The 14,635-nt window shown below is 35.2% G+C and overlaps 1 protein-coding gene across 1 annotated transcript in view; it reads left to right on the forward strand.

The window, feature by feature from the left end:
* The window catches only part of PCLO (piccolo presynaptic cytomatrix protein), a 347,313-nt gene that overhangs the window by 301,773 nt on the left and 30,905 nt on the right, over positions 1-14,635 (forward strand). The window contains exon 25 of the mRNA XM_031063010.1: positions 119-186. Within this exon, the coding sequence (XP_030918870.1) occupies positions 119-186 (68 nt within the window). The remainder of the gene's footprint in view (positions 1-118; positions 187-14,635) is intronic.

The raw sequence follows: 14,635 nt of genomic DNA on the forward strand, positions 1-14,635 counted from the left end.
AAAGAGAAAAAATATAATATTCTTGAAAGAACCAAGCCTCATTGGCTTGGATGTGTCATTGTTTTAGCTCTTACCTTTATATAGTTTTATTGACAACAACAACTGTATCTTTTCACAGAGGGAAGATGAGCCAGAATGGACAAGAACCAGTAAAGCAGTCGGGAGTAGGAGTGACTGATTCAGAAGGTAAAAAGAAATACAAACAGCTCCACAGTGGTACCCCATCTTTTTAGGAAGGATGTGCCGATGTCTTTGACTTGTCACGCTATGAAAAATTAGTCTGTGCTCTCTTTGTATTGTAGATTAAAATTCTGACCTTCATTTTCTCTAGGGGCCCTTTACACAGAATGCCAGTGTAATGATTCTTCAATTTAAATGAGAATGGGGTTCTACCTGTATATTTAAAGTAATTAAATAGTTAGATTACAATGAATAATATATAATAATATCTGTCTTCTGATGTTCATTGCTTTTCAAATAAAACACACAAAGTATGGAGCTGACTCAATACTCAGTGGATTCGAAGAATATGTCTAATGCCTGTCAGGCTCTATTTTTATAACATATCAGAATATTTACTTCATAAATCAATTATCAATATTAGTGTTTACATAAATCATTAATTTAAAATAAAAATATTAGCTGAGCAGGCTTGACTGCTGCACTTAATGCAGATGAACTATAATGAAACATTTATAGGATTGGGAAATCCTGAGTGATTTTGTTTTGGTATTAATGTGGTGCTGAGAAAGAAAAAGACACTGTAATATTGGAGCTGGAAAGAACCTGACAGAATGACTTTCAAAATTTCATAGAGAATGTGATTATCTTTTTTATGTGTAATAATGGAAAACCACATGAAAATGGAGAATATTTTGTAATGAAGGACACATTATGAAAATTACATTTCCCTTTACATATGAGGTATATTCTTTCAAGTGTATGTTTATATTGACCTCAAATATAAAACTTAATTATCATGATCTTCATTTGATTATTAAAATAAGACCTTTTTCATTTAGATGCATTTCAATGAAGCTTTGAGTATCAATTAATTCATTAATCAAAATTTATATTTATAATTGATAAATGGACCTTAAGCTTAGTCATTTAAAAAAATCAACATTTTTCAGGTTTCTAGAATCTCTATACATGAGGAAATAATTGCTGTTTCCATATTTGAGGTAAAAGCAATCTAATGTTTCACAGAGCTGAAGAAATCAAATTAGAATTTACAGGTATATCTGTAAAGTTCTATTTTACAAAAAAGAATTTTTATTCATGTATATGCGTTTTGCTAAAAATTCCATGCATAGTACTCATTAAATAATACTTAATAATTTGCTTTATCGAATATCAAATATTAAATACTTTGATAATCTTCCTATCAAAATTGAATTTTTAAATAGTATATTTAAGCATTTAAAAAAATCTGTTTTCTAAAAGAGAAATGGTGGGATGAAAATAGGATGTTGGGAATTTTTCATTTTTATTTTATCATTATGAGATTTATACAGATTTATAATTGTAAAAAATATCTTTTTATTATATTGTTCATCATAAGTTGCCCCTTAGGTTATGTCTTGAATCCTAAATTTCAGAGCCTACAAATACAAAATATTTTAATTTCTTATTGGCGTTATTAATTAACCCCAAATGCAAACAAATACAAGTAATAATAAAACAAACAATACCCAAAACACCTTTTGAAGCATTCTGAAAGATGTGTATGTAACATTTGGTCTGGAATTACCTTTCCAAAGTTATGTTTCTTCTTGTCTTCAAAATTTGCAAATGACTCAAGAGCTGCAATTCCCTAATTTTCTCTTACAATGCAATTCACCTCTGCTACCTTGGGAGCTCTAAGTGTTACAACTCCTCGCCTGATAAAATGACTGGTTCTTATTGAGTGTTTTTTGCCATTGAGAGAGGCTGGTGCAGCCAGTCTGGATTTCAGTGTCTGATTTCTAGCTGACTAAGAGGGGAAAGGTCAGTGTAAAGGATAAATTAAACTAAAAGCTGGAAAACAGTTCAAGAGCATTTGAGTTTCAGCATGTAAATGTAATTATCTTTTGGGAAAGTAGTTCAAAATTTAGAGGAACTCAAGATTAACTGAGAATTACTTCAGTATTACAGATTTATTGTGGCATACTTTTTATAGATGAATAAAAGAGAATGAAAAACTTAAAACCATGCATTTTCTGTAGTTCACTCGCCTGTGTTGTGGACCATATGAGCTCTGGAGTTACGTGGAAGCAAATATTCATTCCCACTTTTCATTAACTCTAGAGATCTCCCATAGCTGGCATTTGTATTCTTATTTGCAAATAATGACTTAGAGTTGCATTTAAAACTTTTTAATACTGGCACTCTTTTTTTTTACATTTTCAGACGTTCTTAGGGTATAACTTCTGTAAAAAGTAGCCTTGGGTTAGGCTCTTTAAAATGGTGAAGAATAAATTTAGTCGATTGAACACGCAGTTCTACTGTTATGTGAAATGTTTTAGTCATCCAAGTCATTCACACAGGTCTGACAAATCTGGCAGGGGACTCAGAGGATCTTTAAGACCAATAGCTGCAGGCAAAGAAAGGTGAGATCCTAAAATGACAATGAGAATTGGCTTCTGGGTGCTTGAAACAAAACTGTAGCAACAGGGCTTGAATTCAGCTCATGGGGATATGACAACAGAATTTAGGCATTTACATAAGTGGAATCTCCAGGGGAAAAAAATACTCATTTTGTAATTGTTTGCCCACTTGTGTTAATGTCTTCTTGGGAATAATTTTTGTGCTATTAATATATATCAGGATAGTTTTAAGTAAATACTGGAAAACAGTGCTATTTACTTTGCTGACATAACTAAATGGTCAATATAAACAACTTTGATTCTGTCTATGATAATCTTTGTTTCTCTGAATATATTATCTTCTCATATTCTGTATTTTTGTACTAGTTAATAATATTAAAAAAACCAGGGTTTTGTTCTTGGACACTGTACTAGTTATTTTTATGATACGCATTGTTGCATGCTATCTTACTCTGGGCATTCTGCCCTGAGCAGATGAAATACTTCATCTTCTTAATCTTCAGTAAATCTTATTATACATATTGTGGTCTCCATTAAGTTATGCAAGCCAACTTCTGTATTTGTTTCAGAAAGTGCAATATACCTTGTTCCAAGGTTTCTTATGGCATGGTTAGAGTATTACAGACATTATAAAAAACCCAATTTCATCAATGTAAAGATTGAAACTAACAATTAAAAACATATGATTAATATCTTGATTCAGTTGTAGATCCTGACTGGTCTCTCTGTCCTATGAGGTTGCTTAGCCAATAGGCTCCAGATGGTACTTCCCACCTACCAACCATTTATCCATTTAAAAAATATATGGGGAAAATTATTTCCATACATTTTTAAAGTGTGAATTTGCTAGGTAATCCTGAGATGCCATTATTTCTAGTAGAGGAGAGATATATAGATAAAAATAGCATTGTCATGGAAATGTTGTATCTTCTCCTTTTGAAGATTCTGTATGCATGCAAAACATCATTCCTCAATCCTCAAACATTGGAGTTAATCTCAAGAAAAGACTCTTTTAGGAGTATGTCAGGGTTTATTTGAGTGAATGAGTACTCACAGTGCTTCTGCAATCCTCTGTGGCTGGTCTCATTGTTGTGAGGATTTTCAGTCAGAAAATTGTAATCTTTCTACAGGAGCAGTGTAGCACCTCACCCAAATCTTCCAAGACAGTGGGGTTTTTCTACCTTTCTTTTTTCTTTTTGTTTTTTTTATTACCCTCCAGTCCATGTCCTGAATACCAAAGTCTTCTCTTCACTGTTCAGTCATATCTCAAAGGTTCACTTTATGACCTTTCCAGTCGTCCTTTGAGCCTCATACATTGAGTGTAATTAAACAAAGTACTCTGAGTGAGAAACTGTCTCCCTCTACAGATGATTGAACCTGAACAGAGATTTTCAGATTGTTTTAGTAAAGGCCCAGTAAATATATTCCCACAGGACAGTGGAAGGAATAGATTTGTACTATTTCAAAATCTAAAGGTGCACACATACTTAACTGAATTTCTACAAAATTATATGGTAGAGATATGTTCTCATTTAGTATAACATTTGGTGAACTCTTGCAGGAGTTTTCATTTTTTAAATTTTTTTTATCATGCTAGTAATTTGCCTAAGTTAGAGATTAAAGGAAATAAAAACAACAAAAAGCAAGCACAACAACAAGAAGCCCCAAAGATATTCTGTGATCGTATTTTAACAGCACTGTGGATTTAATTTCATCTATTCAGGGCAGTCTAAGATAAAAAAACCCTTTTTTTCCTAAGTTTTGAGCTCTGTGGTTCATCAGCCAAAATGATAAACTAAGAAATTCAGAATGGTTTAATTTCTTATCACTGTATTTCAATAATTAGGCAATCTAATCTTTATTTATGACAAAAAATTGTTGAAATTCTACAGAAACTTTAAAATATGCTAGGAAGTCATTCTAATAAGATTTTGGAAAAGTGCATGACCCTCTGACTGGGAATAATTTGACTTGTAAATGCTCCTTTATAGCTTTCTGAACAGTCCTAGTGAAATTTTCATCCATCCTTTCTGCACAGAATAGACCCTGGAGCAAATTGTCTTGCAAAATGTTTCACACTGTTTCTCCTGAAGAGGAGCACCCAGGAGTGATAAGTGGATTAGTTCTCTTGAGTAAAACAAGGCATGAAACAAGCTGACAGAATAGGCACAGCTAACCAATGCCATACTCTTCAGAGTAATTAAAACTCAGAGAAAAGAATTCATTTTTACTTACTATTAAATGAGGCTAAAGTAACACTCTTTAAACCTCAGGATTCATTGTACTATGACTGAGAACAGTCTGAGGGCTTGCTGCATCCCACATTTTAAAAAACTAGCATTTTGATTTCTTTTAAATCCCAAGGCTGAAATATCAGAAGTATAATATTAGTCCTTATGAGGATGTTCAGAGAAAAATGCTCTAATATTGGACCTTCAACCTGAACGTTATAAGAGGAGAAAAAAGGCAGATGAAGAAAGTTATTGACAGATAATTTTGATACAGTTACTGAGATTTGCAAATGCTATTGTATATGCACAAATCTATACTTTGGTGTCAGCTTTGTCCAGGATAAAAATAGGAGGTTTATTGCAAGTGAGAAACTTTCTTACTTTAGAATAATCAGAGACAGAGCACCTTTCCTATGGAGACAGGCTGAGAGGGTTGGGGTTGTCCAGCCTGGAGAAAAGAAGACTCTGAGGAGATCTCGTTGTGGCCTTGAAATAGATAAAGGGGACTTAAAAAATGAAAAAAATTTTTACCAGAGCCTACAGTGATTATGGTTTTAAACTGAGAGTAGATTTAGATTGAATTTGTGAGGCACTGGATCAGGTTTCCCAGAGAAGTGATGGATGCCCTAACCCTGGAAGCGTTCAAGGACAGGTTGAACACTGGGGGTTTGAGCAGCCTGGTCTAGTGGGAGATGTCCCTGTCATGGGGTGGGGTTGGAAGCAGATGATCTTTAAAGATCCATTCTAACCCAAACCTTTCTGTGACTCTTTGATACGAAAGAGTTGACAAAGATTTTTGAAGGGCTCAAGACACAAACTGCAGATATGCCTGCTCAGTGTGAGTGGTTTTCTAGGAGCTGCTGTCCACTCAGGTGTTTCACAACTACAGAAGTAAAACCATTTCTGTCCTTCAGCAGGGATTTCTTCTGTACCTTTGATTAGGAGCATCAGGCACCCACATTTCACACACTTCATCCAGTATTTAGTTTTGAACAGATAGGTCAGCAACTCTGTGCCAGGAAAATTCCACTTTTTCGTTCTTTGGACTGTTTCAACTACTGAAGCAACATGAGAATGTCACATGTACAGTATTGGGTAGCAAGAATCTGAGAACTGTTATTTCCAAGGAAAATTGCAAGTACAATAATATATACATAGCATACAACTGCTCATTTCTATATTTATGTCAGGAGTGACTGAATAGACAGAGGAACTGTGAATTCACATGCTGGAGTAGTCTTCAATTTACCTACAGATCATAAGCTAGTACATATTTATTTTTCTTAAATTTAATTAAATTGAACTAAGCTGAAAATTTTTATTTTCTGTAACGTGATTCCTGACTCCTGGCAGTATAAATAACAGTATACAGATAGTATACAGAACAGCAAGTCAGAAGCAGTGACTTTCACTATGGTGAAGAATAGTTCAATGTTTCTGGACCAAGGCTTAAACCAATTCTTTTTAAGGCCTTTTTAGATTGGTATCTCAAAACCACAGGAAACATCATCTATTTAGGTCAAATACTATCTTTGACGTTTGGTCCCTTCCCACAACTCAAATAATTCTGGATTTTTGCACATTTAATCCTAACATATACCAAAATGTATGAGAACCTGGAAAAAGTCTGGAATTGCAAGTATTTTTTTGAATCAACAGAATCTTTTACTGACTGAGTATGAGACGGATGACTTGATTCTAATGGACATTGATCCATGGATGTAAAGAGAAATATAGACAATCTGAAATGCTACCAACATTTTATCATCAGTCAGATTACCACTCACTTGAACAGTGGCTGAATTGTGTTTTTTTAGTTTTGGGTCCATGTCATGTACATAGCAAAAGAAATTGCTGCACATTCTCATTGTCTTTGCTCAAGGGCAATATAAACATGTTAATCTATTTTTAAAAACCCATCCTTAGTGTCTGTAATGCCTGCTTTTATAACCCTGTTGCACTTCTGATTTACATGGAGAAAATGTTTTTGGTTTTTTTTTTCACAATAAAATATTACTGATTAAAATGTGATCCTTTCCCAGGAAGATATCTAATTGAAAGAAGAAGAAAAATTGCCAAAGTTCTCTACTATCCCTATACATACAAAGGCTAAAATTCAACCTGACTTTGTTTAAACTGTCTTTAATATAAAATCAGAACCTTACTTTCTGCCATTACCTTCTAGCAAGGGTCTGCCATCTACTACTCGACACCATAATTTTAATCAATGCCAACAAAATTTAAAGCAGAAAATACCAGCAAGGTAATTGCTCACATGAGCAGCTGCTACATTACAGAGCAAAAAAAAGGCCATAAGAGAATAGAAAACAAGCACTGAAAACACTTGCAGATAGCCTGTCATATGCTGATTTTAAGAATTTAAAAGATCAGATATACTTTTCTGTCACAAGGGATCCTTAAGCAACAAGTCAGGCCTATGCACTCACAGTAGTCCTTATCCTCTCTCGTTTTTTAAAAAGAAATCTATATTTTATACATGTCCCCTTAAACCAGGCATAGCCTTACTACTAATGCCTAAAACCCAAACTTTAAAAACTGAGTCAAGATAAACAACAGTAGCCTTATAAACCTAAGTCTTATCAGCTTCCTCTCTAAACTCTGAGAAGTATTTTTTATCCATCCCCAATTGGCCCCATGTTATAATTTCCCACCTGGCTCTCCAGTAAAAATTGGAGCAATTAGTTCTGCCTTCCTGAGGTATTTGCCAGTATAATCCAGCTGGATTTCCTAAAAAGAAGCAGAAAGAATTTAAATAAGAAAAAAGTTTACAGTCAGAGATAAAAAACTAGAGGAAAAGAAGGACAAGTTCTGTGTTCTTGATCCACATCATAAACAACATTGATTTACAGTGTTACAAATCAGCCTATTTCTGAACTGTCACTGTAAAGTGTCATCAAAACAAAAGTAAATAATCCAGGAAGACTGTGCTTAACTAGGAGCTGGTCTACAGATTCTGCAGTTCTGAGTTCTGTGTGAACTTTGACTAAAAGGCTATTTGCCCTTAAATTATGTCTCAAGACAATTCTAAAACAAAATTATTTTTAAAAGTTTTAGTTTTAAAAATTCTGCTTTTCCCATGGGATCTGTTTAAATTTTTAAAAAATTACCAAGACAAATGAAACAACGAAAAATCTGAAAAGCACAAGTATTTATTCAGAAAACCAAAATATCACACCTTTGAAGTGACACTTCCATAATCACCTGGAAAGTTCATTTGTTTGCTTAATACTATTAATCACTTTTGGCCTAGCTCTTAAAAACATTTCTGTTAACATAAAGCTTCTTGGAACTTTCCAAAAGCTTCTTTTGGTGACCTCTTAGAGTTGCAATGAGCTCAGGGAGTGTGAGCTTAGAATCAGAATGCTAGTAATTCCATCATAAATCTAAAAAATCTATATAGTTTAATTTCATAATTAAAAATATATTTATAGTATTCTGGAACCTATCTCTTTTAATAAGATGTGGTTATGAAGGAAATCTGATTTAATACTACCTGGCACATTTAGTATAAATAACCAGTTAATAATGAAGACTGTCAACAGATGAAAGCAAGCAGAAGGATCCCCCCACCAAAAGTGAGTGAGGGTGAAGGTGCTGGACTGGGATAAACTGAACCTGAGCCATGTCTGAAAAAGGGCTGCTTCATCTAGTGAGAAATTTAAAATAGAAATAGAGTCACTTTCCATGATTAATGTTCATTTAGGATCAGTAAAAGTCAGGTTGAGGCATTAATATGATAGAAGGTGAATTGCTAAATCCTAAATGGTTTCTCTTCTGTCATGAACCTGAAACTAGGACTTATCAAGTAGAGCTTTTAAATGTCAGTTTCCTGGAAAATTCAGGTGATGTCTTTTTAGCACTATGATTAGGATCTGGAATTTTGTGCATGCTTCAAGGGAAAAAAGTAAGCAAAATAGATCTGTTCTAAAGTAAATAATGTTCAATACTCAAATGCCCATAGACTATTCAGCAGTAGGAATTATGTTAAGGGGGCTTCAAGAGGTCATCCCAATGATTCAAGGCACAATATTGTTCCTAAAAGGCTTTTTTAACTTGCACCAAAAATTCTTAGTGTTGATAGAGACATCACAGCTTCATTACTCTGTTCTATTGATTGCTTATCTTTAACAGTAATATCTTTTTCCTATGTTCTAGTCCAGTTGCTTGATGAAATTAATACTCAAGGACAGAAATAAGAATCCAAATCCAAGATCTTCCATTCACAAATATAGCATATTTTATCAAGCACTTCCTGTAAATAGATTATTCTAAGCTTGCCTACAAATGATAACACAGCTGTTCCTATGCAATAGTTCTGTATTAGAACTTCACTTTTGCTGTATTTATTTGAAAGGTTACAAAAACCCAAAACCAAGATTTTCATAACTTGTTTCTGTACTAGAGAGTCCTTTATAGCTCCTTAATGTCTTAAGATTCTTACATTTTTTTAGGCTAATTTATAACTTAGAAATTAAACTATTATCCTGGGGATTCAGAAAAAAGGTTTTTTTGTTTACCCTTCCACATTCTTGAATACAACTCCTTTTTTTTGGACTGATATTCAAACTGTTACTTTGGAATGCTGTTTAAATGCAGATAAATCTAGAGCATTTCCAGGTGGGATCACAAGGCAAGCTAAAATTAAACTTCAGCTGATCTTCATTCTAGCATGTGAGAGTCCTCTAAATTATTGGACTGTAAATTGTGTTCCAAGAGAGAAGGCTTTAAAAACCAGTGCATTAGAATGAATATAAATCATTCCTATGATGACAATGCCTGGATATGTCCAAGTCTTGTGGTAGAGAGTGTGCTTTCATGTCTATAGCTAGAAACCCTTGCTTTGTCCCCACTTAATTTTCAGATGAATTTGCTTTCCATAATGTTCATTATTGCATCCTATGATAGCAGTCTTACAGTCTTGCAGCTCTAAGGAAATGTGTTATCCACTGCTGCAGTATGTGAATAATGGTTTGTCTGTTAAGGCAAAGATTTGGTGTGTATTTCTCATAAAGAATTCCTAACAGTTTGTCCTGTAAAGGCATTTGTAATTACTTTAGGCTCTTATATGTTGGTCTTGCCTTTTGTGCATTATTTATTCTGACGTTACCAGGCTATGACTGGGAGGGAATCAAATGGACAGAAGACTAGACAAATCCAGTGAAAAGTAATGTACTCTGTGTGTTGAAGTTGACACAAATGTTCATTTATCCTTATCCACAAAGGGTCTTCAAGCATAGGTGTATTCTGGTGTTTGAAATACTCTATTTTTCTGCTTCAAACCAGTTACTATTTCAGAAAGTTACGGGTATCCTATCCTATAGATTCCTAATCAAATCTGCCATTCCAGATCAGCCAGTCCTCTTCCTTTGGTTAGGAGGCAAAAGATTATAATGAAAATTTAAAGCATTTATTTTAGCTTCCTTCATCTAATGTTTAAGTGGGCCAAATCAGATGAGATTAGTGCTCCAAATGGTCTGGGTTTGCATGTGTGGTAACGCCATCCATTGCAGAAGTCTTTATTTTCTGAGAACACCCTTTGGTATGCTTTCTTTCTGTCATACCTTCCTTTTTTAATATTTCTTTAGATTTTTTTTTTCTGCCATATTGGCTTTGCACTCTGACTAATTCTGATGTGATAACAACATGACTGAATTTGCATGCCTTGGAAAATGCACAAATCTTCTGGAGATCAGCTGGGTCAAACATCTGATACATACACCTGCCTTCATGTTTCACACTGCTGTAGTACCTACAAGTCCACATCCTTTTCGGAAGCCTGCTAAGATGCTGCCTACAATAATAAGTTAGTTTGGGTGATTTACTAGTCCCATGTGTAACTTGCATCAGTGCCTGCTGAGTGTGCTTTGGATTCTTGCTGTTTCCTCCTGCTGCTCATCCAATATCTATAGCATTATTCACCAGCCTCCTGGTTGCCTTGGCTGTGCCTGGCTGAGTGTTTAGCTTCTTAGAAACACATTCAAATTCATGGAACACTCTGTTATATTCTTGAAGGAATCGGATTCCCACTGATCTGTATGCAATTATTTGCCTTTTCTATAAGCTGTGCCCTCCTGACTAGTCTGATTGTCTGAAAAGTTCCTTTTTCTTGGCAAGTAAAAGAGAGAAAAGGGGATCTTTCCACCCTGTCTCTGGACATTTGTGGGACTAACAAAAAAGACACCTTATCTCCTTGTTTATATGTTAATTTTAAGGCTATTTTGGGTTTCGTTTATATTTTAAAGCAGTATGCAAGTCTCTGACTTTATAGAGACATATTTTTCCCATCATTTTTATGTTTGAAAAAGTGAAGTCTACACAATACCTATGCTGAGTATCTTCCTTCCTACTTGGTGCATCCTTTTCAAACACATCCACAAAGCAAAGTTATCTACATTTCTGTAAAATGAAAAATTGTAATACAGATTATTATGATTCAGAAATTATCAGTGTACCAATAGGTTTTTAAAGCCCATGATAAATCTATACATGAAAGCTTCCGTTTACAAAGAAAGGAATTTAAACAGTGTTAGAAAAAGAATAAAAGAAAAATAACATGAGATTTTTTTTCCTGTTGGTGAACATTTTGGACACAAAAAAGAGCTTTCATAGCAATAGTTAAATAGAATTTAGGAAGCAGATCCTAGGAGATGCTCTTCACCTCTCCTAGCAACCACACCTTACCTAGATGTTGTTCCACTGATTAAAGGATCTACTCCAGATATGCAAAATTATAGAAAGAAAATTATATGTTGAAGACAGTCACCTTCAGAAAATGGGTATACTTGGAAAAATCCTGCCGCATGAGAAATAGATTTTTACAATTTATCTTCAGTATTGGAGATAATGCCAAAACATTCTGTTTTCCAACAGCAACCAGAAAAGCAGCATGAGTGAGGCAAAGCCAGTTTTTCTACCAACATTTCTCATTCTCTGGAAAAAAAAAAACCAGCAACTAATGTGTCATTGTACACTGCTTTTTTTCCCCAGACTCTTGAAATTGTCTTGTTGAATCTACCTTCTTGTATGCAGGTACAGCTCTATCAAGGAGGAAAGGTAAAGAGGCCATAATCTTTCCATAAATGTCTCATTATTTTGGATATGTGCCTTCTTACATTATAAGGAAAAAACACTCTGATATCATAGCTACATCCAACTATAATATGACAAATCAGTTCCCTCTTTATTGGCAGCATCTACTGCCCTCAGGTTAGTTGTTCTGAATAAAATTCCAAAATTAAATATTGCTGTTTTCTTGTTGAACAAAGCTGACTAATTTATTTCAAGTACAATTTTCTGCCACTGGCTAAGGATTCTAAATTGAAGACAGCTTGAAAAATTGATATAATAGGAAGTGATGCAAATCCTGAAAGAAAGAACACCCACACAAACAACAAACACATCCTTTTTTTCTCTGCCCCTCTCTGGGATCAACTGAATATGTGGATACATATTTAAAGCACTGACCAAAGGTAATAATTATTCCGATTTCTGCTGTAATTTTGAGCAGAAAGTTCTTTCTTGAGGATACTATGTCTGTTATGATCATGTATTAAAGTAAAAAAAGAAATCAGATCTTTTGGATCCATTTTGTGAATTTATCTACATTATTATTTTATGTTAATAATCCAAATTACACCATAGCAGATTTTTTCATAAAAAAGTTCCTAAAAAATTATCTGAGCAGATTGACTAAAGAAATTACAAGTTTTGATGAAGTTTTAACTGTTTAATAAAAAAAATCCCAACAAATTTCCAGAAGGGATGAATAAAATTGACATCTTCCTTAGCTTCCTAATGAATCATTTGAATTAATAACCTGATCTTTATAATGCAGTCCCTTGTAATGGCAAAATGAGATTTCCAATACATTCTCAACTGACTGAAGTGTTTTAAGCCTTGTATGAACACTTGTTTTATGGTACCAAGTTACCTTTCATGGTTGGCAGAGGAACTTCAAGGTTTCCACATCATTTGAAATCAGTGTAAGCGGAAAGACAGAAATTCTGTCTGGAAACTTTAGATAATGCACACTGGGCATTCTTTCCTTCCATCTGTTCTGATGGCCTTTAAATATCTCCAGTGAAGGAGATTCCATTCTCTCTCTGGGCAATCTGTTCCACTGCTTGGTCACCCACAAAATAAAGTACTTCCTCATGTTCAGGTGGAACTTGCTGTACATGAATTTCTGCCCACTGCTCTTGTCCTTTTGCTCAGCACCACTGAACAGAGCTCAGTCCAGCCTCTTATCACCATCCCTTCAGATACTGATAGACATTGGTGATGGCTTCTCTCGGTTGCCTTTTCTCAAAGCTGCATAGGCCCAATTCTCACAGCTTTTCCTCATGAGAGGAAATCATTTTTATAGCCCTTTGATGAACTGCTCCAGGATCTCCATGTCCCTCTTGTACTGAGGAGCCAAGAACTAGACACAGCACAGCATATGTGGCCTCACAAGGGCTGAGCAGATGGGCAGGATCACCTTCCTCAGCCTGCTGGCAATGCTCTTCCATTGGCTTTCTTGGCACCAGGGCACACATGCAAAGCTGATTGTCCCCAGGACTCCCAGATCCTTCTCTGTAGAGCTGCCTTCCAGCAGGTGCAATCTCTGCTCCTCCCCAGGTGCAGGACCCTGCATTTGCCTTCATTGAATTCCAGAAGGTTCTTCTCTGCCCAACTCTCCATCCTGCTGAGGTCCATCTGAAGGGCTGCACAGGCCTCTGGGGTATTGGCCACTCCTCCCAGCCTTGTGTCATCAGCAAACCTGCTGGGAAGTATCTACTCCTTCATCTAAGTTATAAGTTGAACAAGATTGGACCTAGTATCAAAACTCTTGTGGGACATCGCTTGTTTGCAGGTTGTCATCCAGGTCTCTGTGCCACAGATCAAAACCCCCTGAGCTCTGCTGTTCAGCCAGTTCTCTGTCTATATCACCATCCCCTTGTCCAGCCTTCACTTAATTACTTTGTCTGTGAGGATATCATGCGAGATAGCATCAAAAGCCTTACTGAAGTCTGGTAAACAAGATTCCACTTCTCTCCCCTCATCTATCCAGACAGGTTTTGGAATTCAAGTGATGTTCATGACAGGAGAGACTGCCTTCAGTGAATTAAGGGAAGTTTTACTGGTGGAATTCAGTAAAATTTGAGTACTGCAATAAGTTCTGAAATAAATTAATATATTTCATTGCATTGTGTAGGAAACATTGCTTCACTTCTGTATGAATTATATAATATTTATACATGGCCATGATGCACATGGATGACATAACACAGCCAAATATGTGTAGTGGCCTGGATGAATAATGTTTAACAGTTTAGGTCGGGGTGTACATCATGAAAGTCATGGAAATTTCAGCAACCTAATATAGACATGAGAGAAGAGGGATCACACAATGAGAAACCTTCAATATGTGAAAAATACAGGAGTGGTGCTGGAGAATGCAGAAAAATTACATTTGAAGCATTTAGATGACTGAGCAACTAAAGTTCTGCAAATGATTCCTGAAAGTGGGAAATCTGTCCACTGAGCAAACCTGAGCTGAGACTCAACAGCTTTTACTCTATTAGTTAGAGTAGCAACATTTTTGTCCAACTCTATAGGTGATCTTTAACTCCCCAGGTTATCACAGGGCTGATTCACTGTAATGTATTTACTTTAAATAAGCAGAGCTATATTTCAGAAAGGTGCTTACATAAATGTAGGGAATCCCTTGTGACACAAACTTTTTGGATGTCAGATAGCCTGTCTTGTCTTCAGAGAAATATCCAAACCATGTAATTTTTTTGCTTCTCTAGT

Source organism: Geospiza fortis, unplaced genomic scaffold (assembly GCF_000277835.1).
Source record: "Geospiza fortis unplaced genomic scaffold, GeoFor_1.0 scaffold732, whole genome shotgun sequence".
Lineage (NCBI taxonomy): Eukaryota > Metazoa > Chordata > Aves > Passeriformes > Thraupidae > Geospiza > Geospiza fortis.